At 42.7% G+C, this 17,958-nt stretch overlaps 3 protein-coding genes across 3 annotated transcripts; all 3 read left to right on the plus strand.

The window, feature by feature from the left end:
• Positions 1-2,958: 2,958 nt before the first annotated feature.
• Positions 2,959-5,884, plus strand: LOC306796768 (E3 ubiquitin-protein ligase TRIM21-like; the record flags this gene model as incomplete). The annotated part of the gene is made up of 9 exons (XM_079295837.1): positions 2,959-3,185; positions 3,287-3,671; positions 3,849-3,944; positions 4,195-4,428; positions 4,541-4,688; positions 4,791-4,817; positions 4,989-5,053; positions 5,156-5,278; positions 5,492-5,884. The coding sequence occupies 9 exons, from the start codon at positions 2,959-2,961 to the stop codon at positions 5,882-5,884; spliced, it is 1,698 nt and encodes a 565-aa protein (XP_079151963.1).
• A 3,790-nt stretch (positions 5,885-9,674) lies between these two features.
• On the plus strand, positions 9,675-13,013 carry LOC306796769 (E3 ubiquitin-protein ligase TRIM39-like; the record flags this gene model as incomplete). The annotated part of the gene is made up of 9 exons (XM_079295838.1): positions 9,675-9,904; positions 10,001-10,379; positions 10,526-10,621; positions 10,713-10,946; positions 11,046-11,193; positions 11,299-11,325; positions 11,421-11,485; positions 11,812-11,931; positions 12,558-13,013. 9 exons carry the CDS (start codon positions 9,675-9,677, stop codon positions 12,957-12,959), a joined length of 1,701 nt encoding a protein of 566 aa, XP_079151964.1. The 3' UTR covers positions 12,960-13,013.
• Positions 13,014-16,206: 3,193 nt separating this feature from the next.
• On the plus strand, positions 16,207-17,711 carry LOC306796479 (cerebellin-1). Its single transcript, XM_079295419.1, has 3 exons — positions 16,207-16,673; positions 17,124-17,243; positions 17,440-17,711. The coding sequence occupies exons 1-3, from the start codon at positions 16,368-16,370 to the stop codon at positions 17,635-17,637; spliced, it is 624 nt and encodes a 207-aa protein (XP_079151545.1). The 5' UTR covers positions 16,207-16,367; the 3' UTR covers positions 17,638-17,711.
• The last annotated feature ends 247 nt before the right edge of the window (positions 17,712-17,958 follow it).

The following is a 17,958-nucleotide window of genomic DNA, read 5'->3' on the forward strand; positions in this document are numbered from 1 at the left end:
GAACGCTGCAGCTCTTGCATGACAAACATGGCTTTGTTTTGGTGCCTGCTTCCTTTAGTGCGCTTGCATAAAGGCCACGAAGAAGGACACATCAGATCACGAGGCCTTGAAGCGAAGAATTGAATGTAATCTTGCTAATAAAGCAGGAGTGTTTGTTTGACACACAGTTTGCCTGGAACCATAAGCCAGCAGTGGCTCAGTTACAGATCAAAGATCATGTGACGGGTCTATAAAGTAGGAACAGGATGTGCCATCACTGACTTTATTGGCAGATGGCATATTTAACTAGAAAGGTGCACCCAGCAGAGTGCAGATCTCCTCCAGGTGTGTGTGCAACGATGAATACATGAATTAATGTCTAAAAATAGTCCCCGAAAACAAGTATTTACTCCTGTTTGATATGCAGTGCCCTAGCTGCCTTTACAAGAAACTCACTTCGACTTTCTTCAAAGTGAAAATATATATTTGTGAGCAGTATTTACGGATGTGTTCAGCAGGACACAACATGAATCTGACTTTCTGCCGTGTGGCCTCCAAGTTGAAAGCTTTTTTCCATAATTACATTTTTATAATTCAGTGGCCCAAAATGACATGTGAAATGTGGATTGATATCATGAATGGCAAGCGCTTATGTAAATAAAGACAATGTTATGAGTTACGCCGATAAGTGAGTTCTGGATCAAGTTCCCCAAATGCATCGACCACCCCTGAATGAGTCAAACACATCTGTAAGTAGTTCCTGCAATGTGCTGACCGCTCCACTTGGTGGCAATAAAATACAAGGCAGACTCATGCGTTCCTCTGATGATGGAGAACACTGCGTGACGTTTATGACTCGATAGATGTTGTTGTGGTCCAACAGCAACAAAATGTTGTTATTCCTGGTCTTGCACTCTGCACACACTCGGCCCCTCTTCTCTAACATGTCACGTGATGACTAAAAAGCTAAATAAGATGTAAATGTGAGGTGTTTGAAAACCTGTTGCAACCCTATTTCAGGGTTTTTTCTTTTCCTTGTTGAACAGGAACAAGGAAAACAGCATTTATGTCGAATTGATTTGATTGAAGATTATCCCCACGTTACCCGATAGGCTCGTGTACTTTCTCATCGGAGTGACTGGAGCGTTTGTCTTTTATATCGACCGTGGCGCGCTGGGTTAAGAGGTCGTCTGGGAACCGGAAGGTCAACGGTTCGATCCCCGACTGGGACGTGTCACGTGTCGAAGTGTACCTGAGCAATAAGTGACGTGTTTTCAGCCACGACGTTGTGTTTCACGAAATGCGTTTGTGAGTTTGACCCTCAGGGCCACCGTACTCCCTGGAATGGTGGCTGTACCGCACTGCACTGAGCATTGTTATGAATTAATATTTCAACTGAAAAGACTCTCAGCAACATTCAAACATTTTATTTCATTTTAAACCTCTGAAAACACATTGATGGAGAACCCTATAGTTTTTCAAGGATGCGCGTGTGAAATGCAATAATTGCAGACACAAATGAAATCAAATAGCAACATAAGAAGAATATAAGGCTAATTAATTTAAAAACAAAGAATTGAAAAAAAATCAAAGCACTGACAGGATCATTAAGATAAGCACTTAGGCCTGGGAATTGTCTCAGAAATATTAATGAGGCTAAAGTTTTGTTGACGTAAATTGCAAATATTTTATTTTTAAATGTATCCTTCATTGAATGAGAAAGGTCCTATTATTATAATGTCCTCAGGGCGTCCTGGTCAAGATTGGCAGCAAGTAAAAAGTTTCATAATTAATATAAACAGACAGATTACATCCCAAGGAACACATCCCAAAACACAACAACAAACTTCAAACATACAGCTATCAGAGACTGACAGAATGAAGGTATTGCTCTGTAAAACAATATTTTGAAATGTCTTTTAACTTGTCAAGAGAGGGAAAAGATTCCAGAATGCCATATAGCTTGTTCCAAGCTTGCGAGGTAGAAAGGAAAACACACAGGTGATATGATAATTGCTTACTTTGTTCATGCACACAGTAGTTATAGTTCATGACAATTAAAAGTGAATTCTGGTAAAGGCTGAGAAGGAGAACAAGCATGACCAGTTTGGGTAAACGTCAGCGTGGCAGGAACTTGTTGTCTTTATTTAGAAGTCTGTTTTACGCACATACAATCGCCGTCAACACACCTGTTAAGGAGTATCTGTCCGCCGACCTGTACAGGTAAGACATTATTTCTATTCAGCAGAAAGTGTATGCGATGAGATATCAGTGCTCTGTGCTTCAAGTTAAACTGCCTTTTGCCATGAATTTGAACATTGTCAGCAATGTTTCTCAAAAGGAAAATGGTTGAGCAGTGAGTGCGGCCAGTCTCTGTCTTTAGAGCAGATGACGACAGACAGACCGGAGATCTACGGGACATCTTTTTTTGTAATTTTCTCAACAACCGTTCATCCGATCAACTAGGCGGAAGTATACCGCTCAGGACCCTCTTGAGAAAGCTTCAAGTGACAATACTGGAGGCCAAGCAATCGAAATTCCATGTAAAATGTATAAAAAACAAACAAACCAGCGTATAAGGACAAATAAATCTGTGCCCAGAAAAACGCCAAAATATTACGACATCATTTAAAATGTATTCTGATGCTTCTATTAGAGTTTGTGTGTTGAAACAACAGAGGGCACTTATATGGGGAACGCAGCACTGCAACATTCCTGATTTAATTGAAGCCTACTTTTAAATCCTTTTGGAGAGTCTGCAGGCTTGAATTTCACTTCCTGTGTTCAAAAGTACCTGATTTGTCAAGATGAATCTTCATCTTGGGGCTTCGAACTTCATAAAATAAAAAAACAATACTGTGTGGTGTTGTTTTTTAGGGAGTTTTTGTTTTGTTGCTTGAGATACCGTGGGAAAACAAAAAAACTTCTTGGTTACATGAAAACTATGTGTAAGTAATACAATGCTATTTTTTCAGAAACATGGCCTTCGCGTTGTCCGAGGAGCAGTTTCGATGCGTCATCTGTCTGGATATCTTCCACAACCCTGTCTCCACCCCATGCGGGCACAACTTCTGCCTGCGATGCATCAAACGCTACTGGGACACGAGACCTAAGTCGAATTGTCCGCTGTGCAAAGAGGCCTTCAAAACCCGTCCAGAGCTCAGGATCAACGTAGGATTGAAAGACATCACAGAGCAGTTTAAAAAGTCAGTTTTTAACGATGGCTTGCATAATAAAATACACCTTTTAAAGCACTTTTTCCCCCCATGTTTGACTTGAATTAACCAGTTCTGTATTAAATCAAAAGGTCTATAAAGGGCCAGCCACCATATAAGCCAGCCCCACCAAAGATATCAAAAAAGATTGGGGGGCCACCGAAACAAAGTTCAGCAGAGGAAGTGCCGTGTGACATCTGCCAGGCAAACAACAACATGGCGGTCAAGTCGTGCTTCGTGTGCCGGAAGTCCTACTGTGAAATTCACCTCACGCCTCATCTCAGGGATCCAGTGTTGACGATGCACAGGCTGACAGATCCGGCCACCTTCGTCACCAGTCACCTCTGCGTGATTCACAACAGGCTCCTAGATAGGTTTTGCAAGAGTGATCAGACGCCTATTTGTGTACAATGCCGAGAGTTTGAGCACAAACACCACGAGATCGTCTCCATAGAGAGGGAGAGCAAGAGGGTCAGGGTGAGGGAAAGCATCTACTTCCATCTTTTTCATTGGAATTTCACAATAACACTGATTCTGACTGTATACTGTATACTATACGCCCATTTGCCTGTAAAATCATTGTAATTTATTGTCATTATGGTAGCTTTACAGTGATCTTGATGCTGTATTTGTGTTCACATGCAACCGTTGCAGATTCGCATTAAGAAAACCGAAGCAGAGTTTCATGAAATGGTCCAGGACAGACTCTGCAAACTTGAGGAGATCAACACTTCAGCACAGTTGCGCAAGGTACGTTTTGTATTTTAATGTCTCTCAATATGTAATCAGTGCATTCAGTATGTCCCCGTTTGGTTTTAATCATGGCTATCGTTGTTGTCTTCTTGCACTTCTTGCTTGTCTCAACCTGCTTAAGAATAAAGACACCAAAGCCCGGTTCTCATGTGCCCCATATTCTCATATTCCCGTCAATGCTCTGGCAATTTCATTCAATGATGCAAATGTTACATATCAATTAATACAGATTCATGCACTTCTGCAGATAAATGAAGAACACGAGATACAAAAAAGCATCGAGGTCGTCACCAGGGTGATACGCGTCATTGAGAACAACCAGGCTTTGCTCATCGGGGAGATCGAGAAGAAGCAGGAAGCGGCTGAAAAGACCGAGGAGGAGCTTCTCAAAGAGCTCGGGCAGGAAGTCAACGAACTGCAGCGGCGACGAAGTGAGCTGAAGCACCTGGAGCACAGCGACGACCCTCTCCATCTCCTGCAGGTTAGAAAAGTGTTTTCATTCACTTATACCTCAGCTAGAGTATCGTCTACTGAATATATCAAATGAATACAATCCCCGATTTCATTTGTGTGTCACCGTCTTCCTGTCTCAGAGTTTTCTCCATCTGAGCGCTCCGACGTTGTTCAAGGACTGGTCTCAGGTCAGAGTTCACTCGGCCAGCTACATGGGGCCAGTGAGGAGAGCTTTCACCAAGCTGGTGGACATGTGCCACGAACATGAAGACAAACTGTCTGCGGAAGGTCCGTGACTTAAGCTGTGATATCGAAAATAGTTGGATAAATCCTCATCTACATCATCTTTCATGAAGCAAAATAACAACTTTTTTCTCCCTTTCCTTATAGAAATGAGTCAGGCATATCAGTACGCAGGTATGTTTCTGATTGTGAAATCCTCATCTTGTCACACCAATGTCTGACCAGGGATAACTCGTAGCTGATGTCAGCCTCCTCCATAGAAAGAGTCCATTTGAGTCCATTTTTGGTGAAGCCTTCCCTTAACTGTACCTCTCTCACCCGTGCCTTCTTTCTTTCCTTCTCCAGTGGATGTGACTCTGGATCCAGTGACCGCTTCTGGCTGGTTATGTCTGTCTGCAGATGGGAAACAGGTAAAGTGTGACGGTGTGATCACTGACTTAAATAAGTGACAAACTCATGGTTGCTTTACAGTAACTGATGCTGTTGTTGTTGTTGTTGTTGATCCACCACAGGTGAGCCTCAGCCACCAGCAGAAGAAACCCTCCCCCCCTGACGACCCCCGCAGGTTCGACTCCTGCGTCGCCATTCTGGGGAAACAATGCTTCACCTCTGGGAGACATTACTGGATGATTCAGGTAGCAGCTCAGACATTCAGTTACACTCAAAGGAGTCTTCCCTGATCCAATGCGAGGCTCTGAGGATGCTGAACCATTTCTCTACACTAAATGTTAAACTGTAAATTACAGGTGGAGATAAATCCATGGGGGACTGACATAAATTCAGATGCAACCTCGTCCCCTGTTGCTTATTTTTGTGTCTAATTCTCTGTTTTGTAAATTGTGTTTCAGGTTGGTGATAAAACAGACTGGGATCTCGGCGTGGCCAGAGAGTCCATCAACAGGAAGGGGGTGATCACGGTGCGCCCTGACACCGGTTACTGGGCCATCTGTCGGCGGAAAGGCGGCAGTCTGAGCGCCTGCACCGGCCCCTCCGTCACGCTCCGCCTCCAGGAAACGCCCCAGAAAGTGGGCGTGCTCCTGGACTACGAGGAAGGATCGGTGTCCTTCTACGACGCAGAAGCAAAGACCCACATTTACACTTACACCTGTTGTGACTTCGCTGAGCCTCTGTACCCGTACTTGAACCCCTGTCTGCATGACAGCGGGAGAAACACCGCCCCGCTGATCATCTGTCCTCTTGATGTCGAGATGAGTGAGGCCAGTGCAGCATTGCGAACGTGAGGCTCAGGGCTCACTCGTTCAAAAGAACAAGTCTATTATTAAAGTGCAAAGGTATACATAAACAGTATTATCCAATGATTTGGCAACGTTTAGTCGTTAACCATGTTAACTAAAGAGCATAACACACATACTTTTGCAACAAACATAAAATACAAAAACTGTTAAGAATACAAAATGGCTCTTACACTGTTCCTTTAAGTATGTGGGTGAGTCAGGAACTGGAGATGCAGCAAATCACGCACTGATGAATGCCGAGCATTGTGCTTTCAATGCTCCATGATTTACTGTATTTACATCGAAGCTCTTGCCAAAACATTGCTCTCACAAAACAATAACACCTTGAACAGAATGTTGGGTTTAATTTCTGAGTAACTGAGAATTGGTTGAGTTTCATTGTTGCAATGCTGTTAAGCATTCCAACTATTGTTATCCTGTTTCTTTATTCAACTTCTATTTCTTCCGTCGCACCGCTTCTCCTCCTTCATTTTTTAAGCCACAGAAACTGTTCAAATATCAAAATGTTCAGCTCTTTCAGGAGAGGTGTGATATGACTTTTCATATTTGTAATCTTTAAACTCTTTGAATTATTAAGGTTTTTGCAATTTGTTTTTAAATTGGATATCTATTTTCAGCAATGTTTTTGCGATTAATTTCAGTTTTCAGCATTCCAACGCATTTTCAGCAGGAAATGCTTTTTCTAGTTTTGACTGCAACCCTTCTTTCTGTTTTGCATTGATGAGCATGTAAAGTGAAATACTTACATGACATTTCTAAACTTTATGACTTGACAAAGATTCCCTGACTGCTCCGTCTTGCACACGGTAGATTGTGAGAACTGAGACACCGGTCATGATGAATGTGGACGAAAGAAGCCTTGGACAGGCCTCGTGAGACCCTGGATAGGTTCTGTATCCCGACTGGCCAGGAGGAGAGCCGAGGCTGGCATCTCTTATGAAAACATTCGTGTTGTACAGCAGCTGTTGATGAATAAAGCACGAATATACACAACTATTAATACGCTTCCATTTTCAGCCATGCTGCCTTAGGGGACGGCAGCGTCGGCCTGCTGACCACTTTGGTCCACACTGAGACATCTCCACAGTATTCGATTGATCCGGGATAATTAGGTGCAGACATTCATGTTTCTATGCGGATGAATCCTACTGATTACTGATTTTCACCATCGTTAGGTCAAAATTGCCAAATTGTTTTCAAAGAATTTGGTTCCTGACAAAATCCTTGCAAAATAGATATCTTTCCGATGGGCCTCAGGTAAAAGTTGTGTTGCTAGTTAGCAAACATTAGCATGCAAACATACTAAAATAAAATGTTGAACATGTAAACTTGCTAAATATCAGCATTGTTACAGTGAGAATATTAGCATTGAGCTACAAGCTCTCCTTAGTCTTAGTGTTGTTTAAATTAGACCTCATCTATAGATTTTCCCAAAAAATAAAGTCTCTAAAAGTAAATCCCTGTCTGGGTACATACAAAATGACTTCTTTACAAATTATATAAAATACAAATTGAGCAATCCAGTTTCTCAAATGTGGATGCACGATTGCCCAACAATGGGACATATTTTTAGAGCAGCCAAAAACACACGCACATGATTATAAAGGCTGGCATCTCTGCAACCATTTCCTGTCCTGCACTCAAACTTGTTTGCAAACTTATTTTGCCAGCCGAGTGAGACAAAGGGTAAGCTGTCAAGACTGGATGTGTCACACGCGAATAGTGAGCAGAGCATTTCTAAAATAACTGATAGATGCCAGCGGACCAGCCTGTGCAACAGACTTAGAGACATTTATGTAATGTAAATATTAAAGTCGACGTTCTTCCACCAGTACCGAAGGTCACATTTAATAAACTCCACAACAGTTTAGATGTCTATTTTGTGAAACGTTACATTGAAAAGAATAAGGAAAGCTCAGCCTACATGTGAAGGAAAGCTTTTGTAATTCTGGTGATGTGTGCACATGGCTTTTTAACAACACACGCACAAAAAGAGGCAATAAAAACAGCCAGCTTGGTCTCCTTTAAAGTACATTCCCACACAATGAAAGTGAATCGTCAATTAGGTTTCAAGGGAAACCTGTTTTCGACCAGATTAAGTTTGCTTTTGACGTATAACAAGCCAATCGTTGTCAGCAGAAGTAAAATAATCATCCAATCCATTATTTAGTATCACCTCTTTTTGTCCAAAGCAGGTGTTTTTAACAGGTATGAGGGACAAATCCATTGTAAAGGTTTTTATGTGAAGACATGACTCATCTGTTTGGGTTCGCTCCAGGTTTTGTTGTTGAGGCGTCGTGTCTGTAACTGGTGTCGCTGGTTTAAACACTGGCTTAAATCAGACACGGGCATAAATCAAACAGTTTGAGTGTATACCATAGGCATGGACTGTATATAAGAAGTGGACGGAGTCATCGTGACGCAGCAGCAGTGACCTGTCAATCACAGTAAGCCCCGCCCTAAAGCATCCCGTGCTTCGGTCTGTTTGACTCTAAATGGACCACAATCTACGAAATGAACATCGTGCTGCATTGAAGAAGACTTGAAACTAGAGATTGATTGATGTTTACAATATTTACTGACTAAAGAGAAGCAGAAAACTAACATATGTAATGTCCTCCACAGTGACAGAATCACAACTGAGTGTGCGGTATTTGTGTGCAACACCTTTCTGAAACAACAAGGCCATCAAATCTGATTTGGCAAACTTCTCTCTGTATGACTTTGCGAAACAGGTTTGTTTTCCTTCGCAGCGTTGATCTGAACAGAAACGATACCAAAAAGTGTTTTTACTTTCGACATGTACTGTACTCCAACACCAGCGCTCAGCCAATGACTGCTTCTGTCTGGAGCGGCCTCAGAAAGATCACCAATTACAGTGACTACAGGCCCGTCGCCCTGACCTCTGTGGTCATGAAGTCCTTTGAACGCCTTGTCCTGTCCCACCTAAAAACCCTCACCGACCCACTCCTGGACCCCCTCAGTTCGCCTACAGAGCCAACAGATCTGTGGATGACGCAGTCACCATGGCCCATCACTTCATCCTCCAGCATCTGGACTCCCCAGGAACCTACGCCAGGATCCTGTTTGTGGACTTCAGCTCTGCTTTCAATACCATCATCCCGTCTCTGCTGCATGACAAGCTCTCCAAGTGGATCACAGACTTCCTGTCTGACTCTGACAGGAATCTGACTGATTCTGATTCTGATTCTTTTCTGCAAGTCAGAAAAAATGTTTCTTCCTCGATTGTCATGTCAACTTTAAAAACAATATTGTACTGTATACAGTTTATTATTATCCTTATATTTATTTGTAATTGTATAAGCGTTTTGACTGCTGTTCTGCGTGACTGTGCATAGTGGGATAGTGTGTTAAAGCATGTGAATGAAACGTTTCAGTACAATTCGTGTCACCTTCAGGCTTCAATTCCTGCCGAGGAACCAGACCGACCAGAATGTTTGTTTTGGGAAACTTTATTTCAATCCGGTGGGGGAGGAGCTTAACCGTGATCAGACAAGAATGGTGAATCCCTCTGCAAACAAGGTGTGTCTGAGTATAAATGTCTGCGTCTGATGGACGATCTGAACACTCGACGCGACAACCCAAAAAAGGTATGTCGATACTGAGAATTGCAGGTTCAATGTACTATTAACTATTTATTTATTGTTATTTATGTGATTTTTCTCTGTGGATAAAAATCTGGAATCTGATTGCGAAATCTTTGTGAATTGGTTTTCTTTGACACCTATGAATGTCTTGTTTTCCAGTCACAAACATGGCCCTTGCCGTGTCGTTTGAGGAGCAGTTCAAGTGCTGCATCTGTCTGGACATCCTGACCGACCCGAGCTCCATCCCGTGTGGTCACAACTTTTGCCTGGGCTGCATCGAGAGCTTCTGGGATACGAAGAGGAAGGCCGAGTGTCCGCTGTGCAAAGAGATATTTGAAAAGCGGCCAGAACTCAGGATCAACCTGGGGTATGCTGAAATCATTGAGATCTACAAAAGGTTTGTTGTTGTTATCTTTCACGTGTTCAAGCAAACAAAAGTAAACCAAAAATGTTTTAATTAAATTGATTAACAGAATTTGATTGAAATCAAAAGGACTCAACGGGAGATTTTGGACGATGTGGTGGCGCCAGGAAGCAGGAAAAATTCCGTAAAACAACTTTTCCAGGCTGAGGAAGTTCCCTGTGACATCTGCTGCGGAGACAAATCACCATCGGTCAAGTCGTGCGTGACGTGCCTGGCATCTTATTGTGAACTTCACCTCACACCTCACCTGAGGGATCCAGCGCTGCAGATGCACCAGCTGATGGATCCGGACAGGTTCATCACCGGTCACCGCTGCAGAAAACACAAGAAGCCGCTGACGATGTTCTGCAAGAGTGACCAGAAGCCTGTTTGTGTGAAATGCACAGAACACAGGGAGCACAAACACCACGACATAGTACCCATTGAGAAGGAGCGGAATAGGGTCAAGGTGAGAAAACGCTTCTTTCAGTCGTCATCTGCATGTAAACTCTGCCGAAATAGAATCAGTCCTTTCACTTGTTTTTCTCATGCATGAATATTAAAATGTTTCTTCAACAATTAACACTAAAATTCAACATTTTTGACCTTTTGCAGACTTCTTTGAGGGACACGAAGGCCAGCATTAAACAGATGATCCGTGCCAGACGGAGTAAAATGGAGCAGATAAAAAATTCAGTGGATCAAAGCACAGTAAGTCAGTGCATGTTCAGAAAGGGATAACTTGTCATGTTTGTCTGTTTTTATCTGTAAAAGTAAATGTTTCTATTGTTTCAATCTGTAGATAATCACCAAGAAGGAGGTCCAGGGCAGTGCTACGGTCTGCGGCTTGCTGATAACCATCATCGAGAGACAACAGGCCAGGCTGGTCGAGGAGCTGGAGGAGAAGCATCAAGAAGCTGAGAGGAGAGCCGAGCAGCTGTTGGAGGAGCTGGAGCAGGAAATCCGTGAGCTGCAGACGAGGGGCATCGAGCTGAAGCAGCTGGAGCACAGTCAGAGCCCTGTTCACCTCCTGCAGGTTAGATACCCGAAAGGAATTTCAACATTCCTGCGTGTGCAGCGTCAACATTTCAACAACTGTAATCATGAGACACCTGCGCGTTATTCCCCATTTTAGAGTTTCCCGTCTCTAAGTCGACTCCCATCCACCAGAGAGTGGTCTGAGGTCGCAGTCTACGCAGATAACTGCATGGGGACGGTGACGAGAGCCTTCTCCAAGCTCGTCGACCTCTGCCAGGATCTTTCAGACAAGCTGTCTGCAGATGGTCAGTAGTCTTTTGGATAAAAACATGAACTACTTCACAAACCGCCAAAGATTGTTGTGAAAATCAATGCATGAAAAGCATCTTTTTCTTCTTGTTTTTCTTCAGAAGCAGACAAGCTGGATCAATATGCAGGTATGTTCACAGTCACACGTCCATTGCTTATTGCAATAGTTTAACTTGGATTAGTTCCTCTTCTTACGACGTGACTCTGTTTTTCTTTTCTGCAGTCGATGTCACTCTGGACCCTGAGACTGCTTCAGGCTGGCTCGTCCTGTCTCCAGACAGAAAGAAGGTAATGTCCGATTATATGCTCATCAAAGTAAAGACGTGAAGAGCACAGTATTTCTTTAGAATCGTTGGGATTTCTCACACTTTGGGACTTTAAAGACTAATAATAAGCTAAAAATGATTGAGGTTTTGCTCTAAAACATCCCATGCTGTGCTGCATTTCTCTGTAATAGAGTTGGAAGTAATGTGACATATTGACTCACATGACTTCAAAGAGGCTCAACAGGATGTTCTGGAAAATAATAGGTCGAGACCATTAATTGTTGTCATCAGGCTAATGTTTACTGTGATGAACGTGATGATAATAAGGATGATAATGTTGATCCACAGGTAGCTGTCAGCAGCCAGATGAACAATTTACTCCCTGACAATCCTCGGCGGTTTAACTCCTGCCTCTGCGTCTTGGGGAAACAAAACTTCGCATCTGGAAGACGCTACTGGGTGGTTCAGGTAAGGAGCTCAGAAACAGGAAAACAGTGCACTAATATTTACTAACAATTAATATAATACACCCTCTGATTCTAGCAAGTTCTACGTGTAGTATATTCAAACACAATCAGCCTGAAGTCAATCACAAATCACGGGAAAGCATTTCATATGCTCGTACGAGGTTAGCTCCTCTGCTTGTTTTACTGGCTTCATGATTCATGCCTTACCAGACTCAATGATGTCTTGATCTGTGGAACCAAAGAAGAGAAATGTCTAAACTTCCCTGACTTCAAATTGTCTGATAACTGAAGTAGAATATCTTGGTGATTTTATAACCGAACAGATGATAAAGACATTTCTAGCCAATGTCGTAGGATGCACACGCAAACGCTCTCTCACACAAGTTTGGTATACAGATGGAGTGAAGATGTCTCTGTTCAGAGCATATTGTACACCACTCTACACTGCCCACTTGTGGTCGAACCACAAAAACATAAGCTTACAGAGACTTCAAGTATGGCTTATAATGACGCAATGAGAATATAATTCATGCCTTTGTAAGGCATTGCTAGGCCTATGTACTTTTAGTGTTCTTTGATTTAAAGCAAGCATGAATGTCTGACTGTATTTTGCAAATTGTGTTTCAGGTTGGAAACAAAACAGAGTGGCATCTTGGCGTGTCCAGAGAGTCCATCAACAGGAAGGGGGTGATCGCGGTGCGTCCTGACAGCGGTTACTGGGCCATCTGTCGGCGGAAAGGCGGCAGTCTGAGCGCCTGCACCGGCCCCTCCGTCACGCTCCGCCTCCAGGAAACACCCCAGAAAGTGGGCGTGCTGCTGGACTACGAGGAAGGATCGGTGTCCTTCTACGACGCAGAGGCAAAGACCCACATTTACACTTACAGCGGGTGTGACTTCAATGAGCCCATCAACCCGTACTTCAACCCCTGTGTTCAAGATGATGGGAAGAACACCGCCCCGTTGATCATCTGTCCTCCAGAGGAAAGAGTCAGGGGAGGACAGGATATAGCCGTTGAATCAGCTTCATGATGAGTCATAAGAAAGGATGAGGCTGAGTCTGGATATTTTAGTCTATACTGTATATTATATGTATATATACTGTATATATACTGGCCTGCAACAGGCTGAATGTCATGAGCTGCCTTTGTTTTTGATAACACATGCTGCACATGCTTTCACTGCCTAAAAGATGGCAGCAATGTTTACACTATTTCTGACGGCATGAATTGTTTTCAGTTCTATCATTTAAATGATACCAGACCCATGTGTATATAAATGTATGTATATTAAAAATGATGCATGAACTGTGAAACGTTATTATGTAGCCTAAAATGGGCAAAGTGTCACTTGAGATATGAATTAACTGCAAATACAAGTTACATTTTTTTTTAATTTAACATTTTTTAATTGTCTATTTAAGGCCAATTGATTTGTCGTTTCACTATTCGTTTTATACGTATTATTATTTTCAATTTGTACAGGTTGCGCCTGTACAAAGTATTTTTCTTATTCAATCTTTATTTTTCAAGGACAATACGTCCATGCTTCCAGTGATGCTAGCGAGCTCGACATGCTGTTAGCTGGAGATAATGCAGACACAAGTGAATATAACCTGCGACGGAGGGTCGGTGCTGAGAGGCTGGACCTTACAGACCGTACAAGTTTTATTCGATAAGATAGATCAAGGGACATACCTCAAGAAAACACACCAGAGGGGTGGCTAATTAGTCTGTACGTTTAGTGGAACTAATAGTACAGATATGTAAGTAGGACAACTAAGCGGGCTACAGCTAATATTTGGGGGTTTTGGTGTAGCCAACGGATATCCGGGCCAAGACTTCGTCTTATGTTTCTAAGCAGAAATCTGTTTTAAAAACTTCAGCTAAGGGTCATTGGAATATTACTTGGAAAGTGTTGCAACAAAAGGGTTCAGTATCTAAATTAAGAATAATTACTCAGGAGTATTGGCTGGTGCCACCCCTGTGTTTGTTTAGGTAAAGCTATTTTTCGATAAACATGGAAAGTCATTTTGTTTGTTTGGTTTTCAGAGGTAAGAGTTAGCCGGGTTTAGTTCAGGTTAGAGTCAGCTGAAAGAAAGCAATACGTCTCTGATACAACAAGGAGACCAAAACTTATTCGGTGTACTTCTATCTGTACTACGTAGGCTATATTTAGTTTAATAGCAGTGGCTTGAGACATCCCGTTCTTGTCAATTTCCAGCGCAGAGCTTTAAATACACTTCACAGAAAGAATGTATTCACGGATTAATATGATACAATGTTGCAGAGACCAGATGAGAGTGTGTTTGTTGAAGAAAAGTGGAGTAAAGAGGTGAGGAGGTACTTATTCTGTTCTTTACATTTGTCCCTAGTTTTTACAATATTATACGTAAATATGTGGCTATTTTATATTGTCATAGTCATCAGATTCATCACTAAAGTCTGACTCGATAACCAATTTCAATAGTATATTCAATCGTTGTGCAGATGACACGCAGCTGTACATTCTGTACACAGTAGAGTTTGCACATTCTGGGCTACCTTGGTAATTAACTTGTGGATGTCACAACAGCTTTTCCAGATCAACAGATGAGTGAAGAGAGATTCGAGTGATTCATTTTAGGTGAGATATTGTATAAAAGATCAGACTTTGTTGTCAGTGAACGTTTTCTTATTGAGGTAATGACGCCTACATTACATTTAATCCAAAAACATTTAAATGTAATTTCTAAGAGACAGGTTTGAGTATTCACAACATGAATGGGTGTAATTATTAATCCAGACTCACTCTTTCAAAATCATATAACCAAGATGAACCACTCCTTTGCATATGAAGAGCTTTGTTTTCCAAACCTTCCAAAACGTTTTTGTGATAACCGAGGTGAAAGAGATGGAGGTGGAGGGAGGGGAAACAGGTGCAGTAGGGGGTCGAGGAGGCGCGAGAACAGAAGGACGCGCTGCTTGTGATGTGATGAAACGTCTGCTCGAACACCGGGGTTTCCTGGAACAGAGAGATAGTTGGAGAGAGAAAGAGAGAGAGAGAGATGGGACAAATAGAAAAGAGAGGCAGAAGAAAAGATAAAGCTAAACAGGGAACAAGGCTCTTGGGATGGTCTGACTTAACTGAAGAAAGCTGGTTTCTGTATGTCGCTGCAGAGTCAACGTTTAAAGAGAGAGGTGGGTGTTTTGTTGTTGTTTTTGAACAAACTATCATACTTGTATTCATGTTGCAATGGTTGATTTTGTGAAAATGCTTGCACTGCTTATTGTTGGGCGTGTTGTTGAGGCACTTTTTGTGGGGATTCATCCATTTCTGCAAAACAACACAAGACTTCCTCTTTATTTGTCACTGAATTTATTGTAAGGATATTGCTTTTCCTGCAGTGCATGAAGAGTCAGCTGCTGTGTGAATTATGGTAGTTTACTGAATCTGCCATTCCCATAATGCGTGAGCTATATTGTAATATTTCTATTTATAATGTGTGCAGAGGGATTTAATTGGAAATGTGAAGGGGGAGAGAGAGTGGGCATGTTTACCCACAGATGGCCTCTTGGTGGTGGTACCCCCCTCCTGAGTCCAGCTGGCACTTACATGCCCTCTTCCTGGCCAAAACATTACCTCATCACTTCTACTTCCACTCATTTTCCACTTCAGCAAAAATCATTTCCCTCTTAATGTCCACTGACATTTCCTTACTCAAGGCGCCAAGGTATGAAAAGTCAACAGTTTCCATTTCTGATGCAGTTGTTGCTGGATTTTACTGTTTGATTTAGATTCCAATGTACTTTGGATGATAATTTACACATAATATGTGATCACATGCACACATTACATTGGCAAACATATGCTTACACCTACATTTAAGCTTAGTTGGTAAAAAATACCTCATTCCCCTGTAAATTCTACTGTAAATGTATCGTTATCTGAATGTCCTCAACAATTCTCTGAAAAAATATGCGTAGAAAAGGGTGTTAAAGTAGCCAAGCCTCTGGCATGTCATTGATTTTCATATACTGAAAAAGATTTTCATGCACAAAATTGTGTCCTGTGATCTGCTCCTTCAAACAGGCCTGAAGCCTTGAAAGCCTCCAAAACCAGTTGGTTTAGCTGGCGGCCATTTTCGCTGTGCTGTGAGAAGCTGGAAAACCTCCAACTTTACTCACAAGGACTTTCTGTCTGCTGTTATGGGAAGCAGCCACCCTGGTGCCAACTAAGTCAGATAGACTTGATCTCCGACCTCTGTTGGCCGAACTGTTTGCTGAGGATTACCTGAATCGTGAAATGTCCCATGAGATGTGAGAAGTTGAAGTGTTCTTTTCCAGCTGAACTCATGATGCGAAAGTGAGGTGTTCTTTAAGAAGACACTCTCGCTGATTTGTGGTGGCCATATTGTCACTACGCGCCCAAAACACCTGAAGCTCGCCGTCATTTGGAACAATGCCCTGTCCGTCTCCTCCCTCTCCGCCCTACCTTGCTCCTCGCTCAGTCTTTTTTGCTGGACTGTTGCTTCTGGTCCAGTGGGGGCCCTCAGAGGTCAGTTGCCAGAATGACACAGAGCCAATCGTGTTGGAGGGAAAGTGTCTGGTGGTGTGTGACTCCACCCCCTCTGCGGAGCCATCGGGTAACGCTCTGGGCATGTCGGTGAGGTCCGGAAGCGGTCGGGTGGCGTTTTCAGCCATCCGAAACACCAACCACGAACCTTCGGAGATGAGCAACCGCACCATGACCATCTACTTTGACCAGGTGGGGGAATCCAAAATGAGTCAGACATTGGCTCGTTTTGAACGTGCCTTTCCCTCATTTTAATTCATGCTTTTAACTCTGACAATGTTCTCGCTACCAGCAGCAGGATCCAGATTAAATTGTATTTCAGTCGTCATATGATATCGATGTTAGATGAACCTCAGCTACACAAAGCCAGCCTGATCTAGGCTCAGGGGGCATTTGCCACGCTAATCCATCCAGCAGTTGTTGGGTATTTCCACTTAAAGCAAAGTGGTGGACTGACTTTATCTTTCGTAATTTATCTTTATTAAAGGTCATTAGGTACCCTTTAAGAGTATTGAGACCCTAGACCAAAATCAAAATCTAATTTTGATAAAGTATTCCAAAACATTAATACAGTATTAGTAGCTTGGCTCGGGGCCTGTTTTGTTTTATTTATTCTCTCTCTTTGTCTCCTCTTCTTCCTAGGTCCTAGTAAACGTTGGCAGCCATTTTGACCCAGCGAGGAGTATCTTCGTGGCCCCTAGAAAAGGGGTCTACAGTTTCAGCTTTCATGTTGTCAAAGTTTACAACCGGCAGACAATACAAGTAAGAATACCAGCTTAAAGGCATGGCCCGACACTGTTGACGAGCGTGCTTATTTGCAGAGCCTTGTTCTGTCCAAAAGTAACACAATCAACCTGCTAAAGCTCAATAATGTTGTTTCTACAGGATTAAATGTATATTCTATGTTTTCTGACCCCCTCTGCTCACCTGCTCCATCTCTTCACCCATCTTTTCACAGGTGAGTTTGGTTCTCAACGGCTGGCCGGTGATTTCAGCCTTCGCAGGTGACCAGGACGTCACCAGAGAAGCTGCCACCAACGCCGGGCTGGTGATGATGGAGCGAGGGGACAAGGCTTCCCTCAAACTGGAGAGGGGGAACCTGATGGGGGGGTGGAAGTACTCCACTTTCTCTGGGTTTCTGGTGTTCCCCTTGTAGATTAGGTTGAGGTAGGATTGTGTTCTTGTCATAGTCGAGGGTGTGCAAATAAAGATTTCACAGAAAGGAGGAAGCATTAATCGATACCGGTTGAATTCCATCAAACTGCTCAGATGCGTCTTCATCATTCATTAGAATGAGTGAGATCCCTCAACACCAAATTATCCTGAATGTAATTCCCATTTCCATTGCACCTTTCATGTCTCGCCGTTGTCTGACTATTGTAATGTGTCGTCTACGCTTGTTTACTCAGCCTGTCAGAGGTTTGTGATTTGCTTTTAATGCATGAAATACAAGGTAGCAGATCTATCTAACAAAGAA

This window comes from Melanostigma gelatinosum (genome assembly GCF_949748355.1).
Source record: "Melanostigma gelatinosum genome assembly, chromosome: 23".
In the NCBI taxonomy this organism is placed as follows: Eukaryota; Metazoa; Chordata; class Actinopteri; order Perciformes; family Zoarcidae; genus Melanostigma; species Melanostigma gelatinosum.

Bases quoted from the DNA above. Each gene is read 5' to 3' on its own strand.
- LOC306796479 (XM_079295419.1), top strand. From the start codon at position 16,368: ATGCCCTGTCCGTCTCCTCCCTCTCCGCCCTACCTTGCTCCTCGCTCA. The intron at 16,674-17,123 runs GTGGGGGAATCC...TCTTCTTCCTAG, and splicing joins TGACCATCTACTTTGACCAG to GTCCTAGTAAACGTTGGCAG. The intron at 17,244-17,439 runs GTAAGAATACCA...ATCTTTTCACAG, and splicing joins ACAACCGGCAGACAATACAA to GTGAGTTTGGTTCTCAACGG.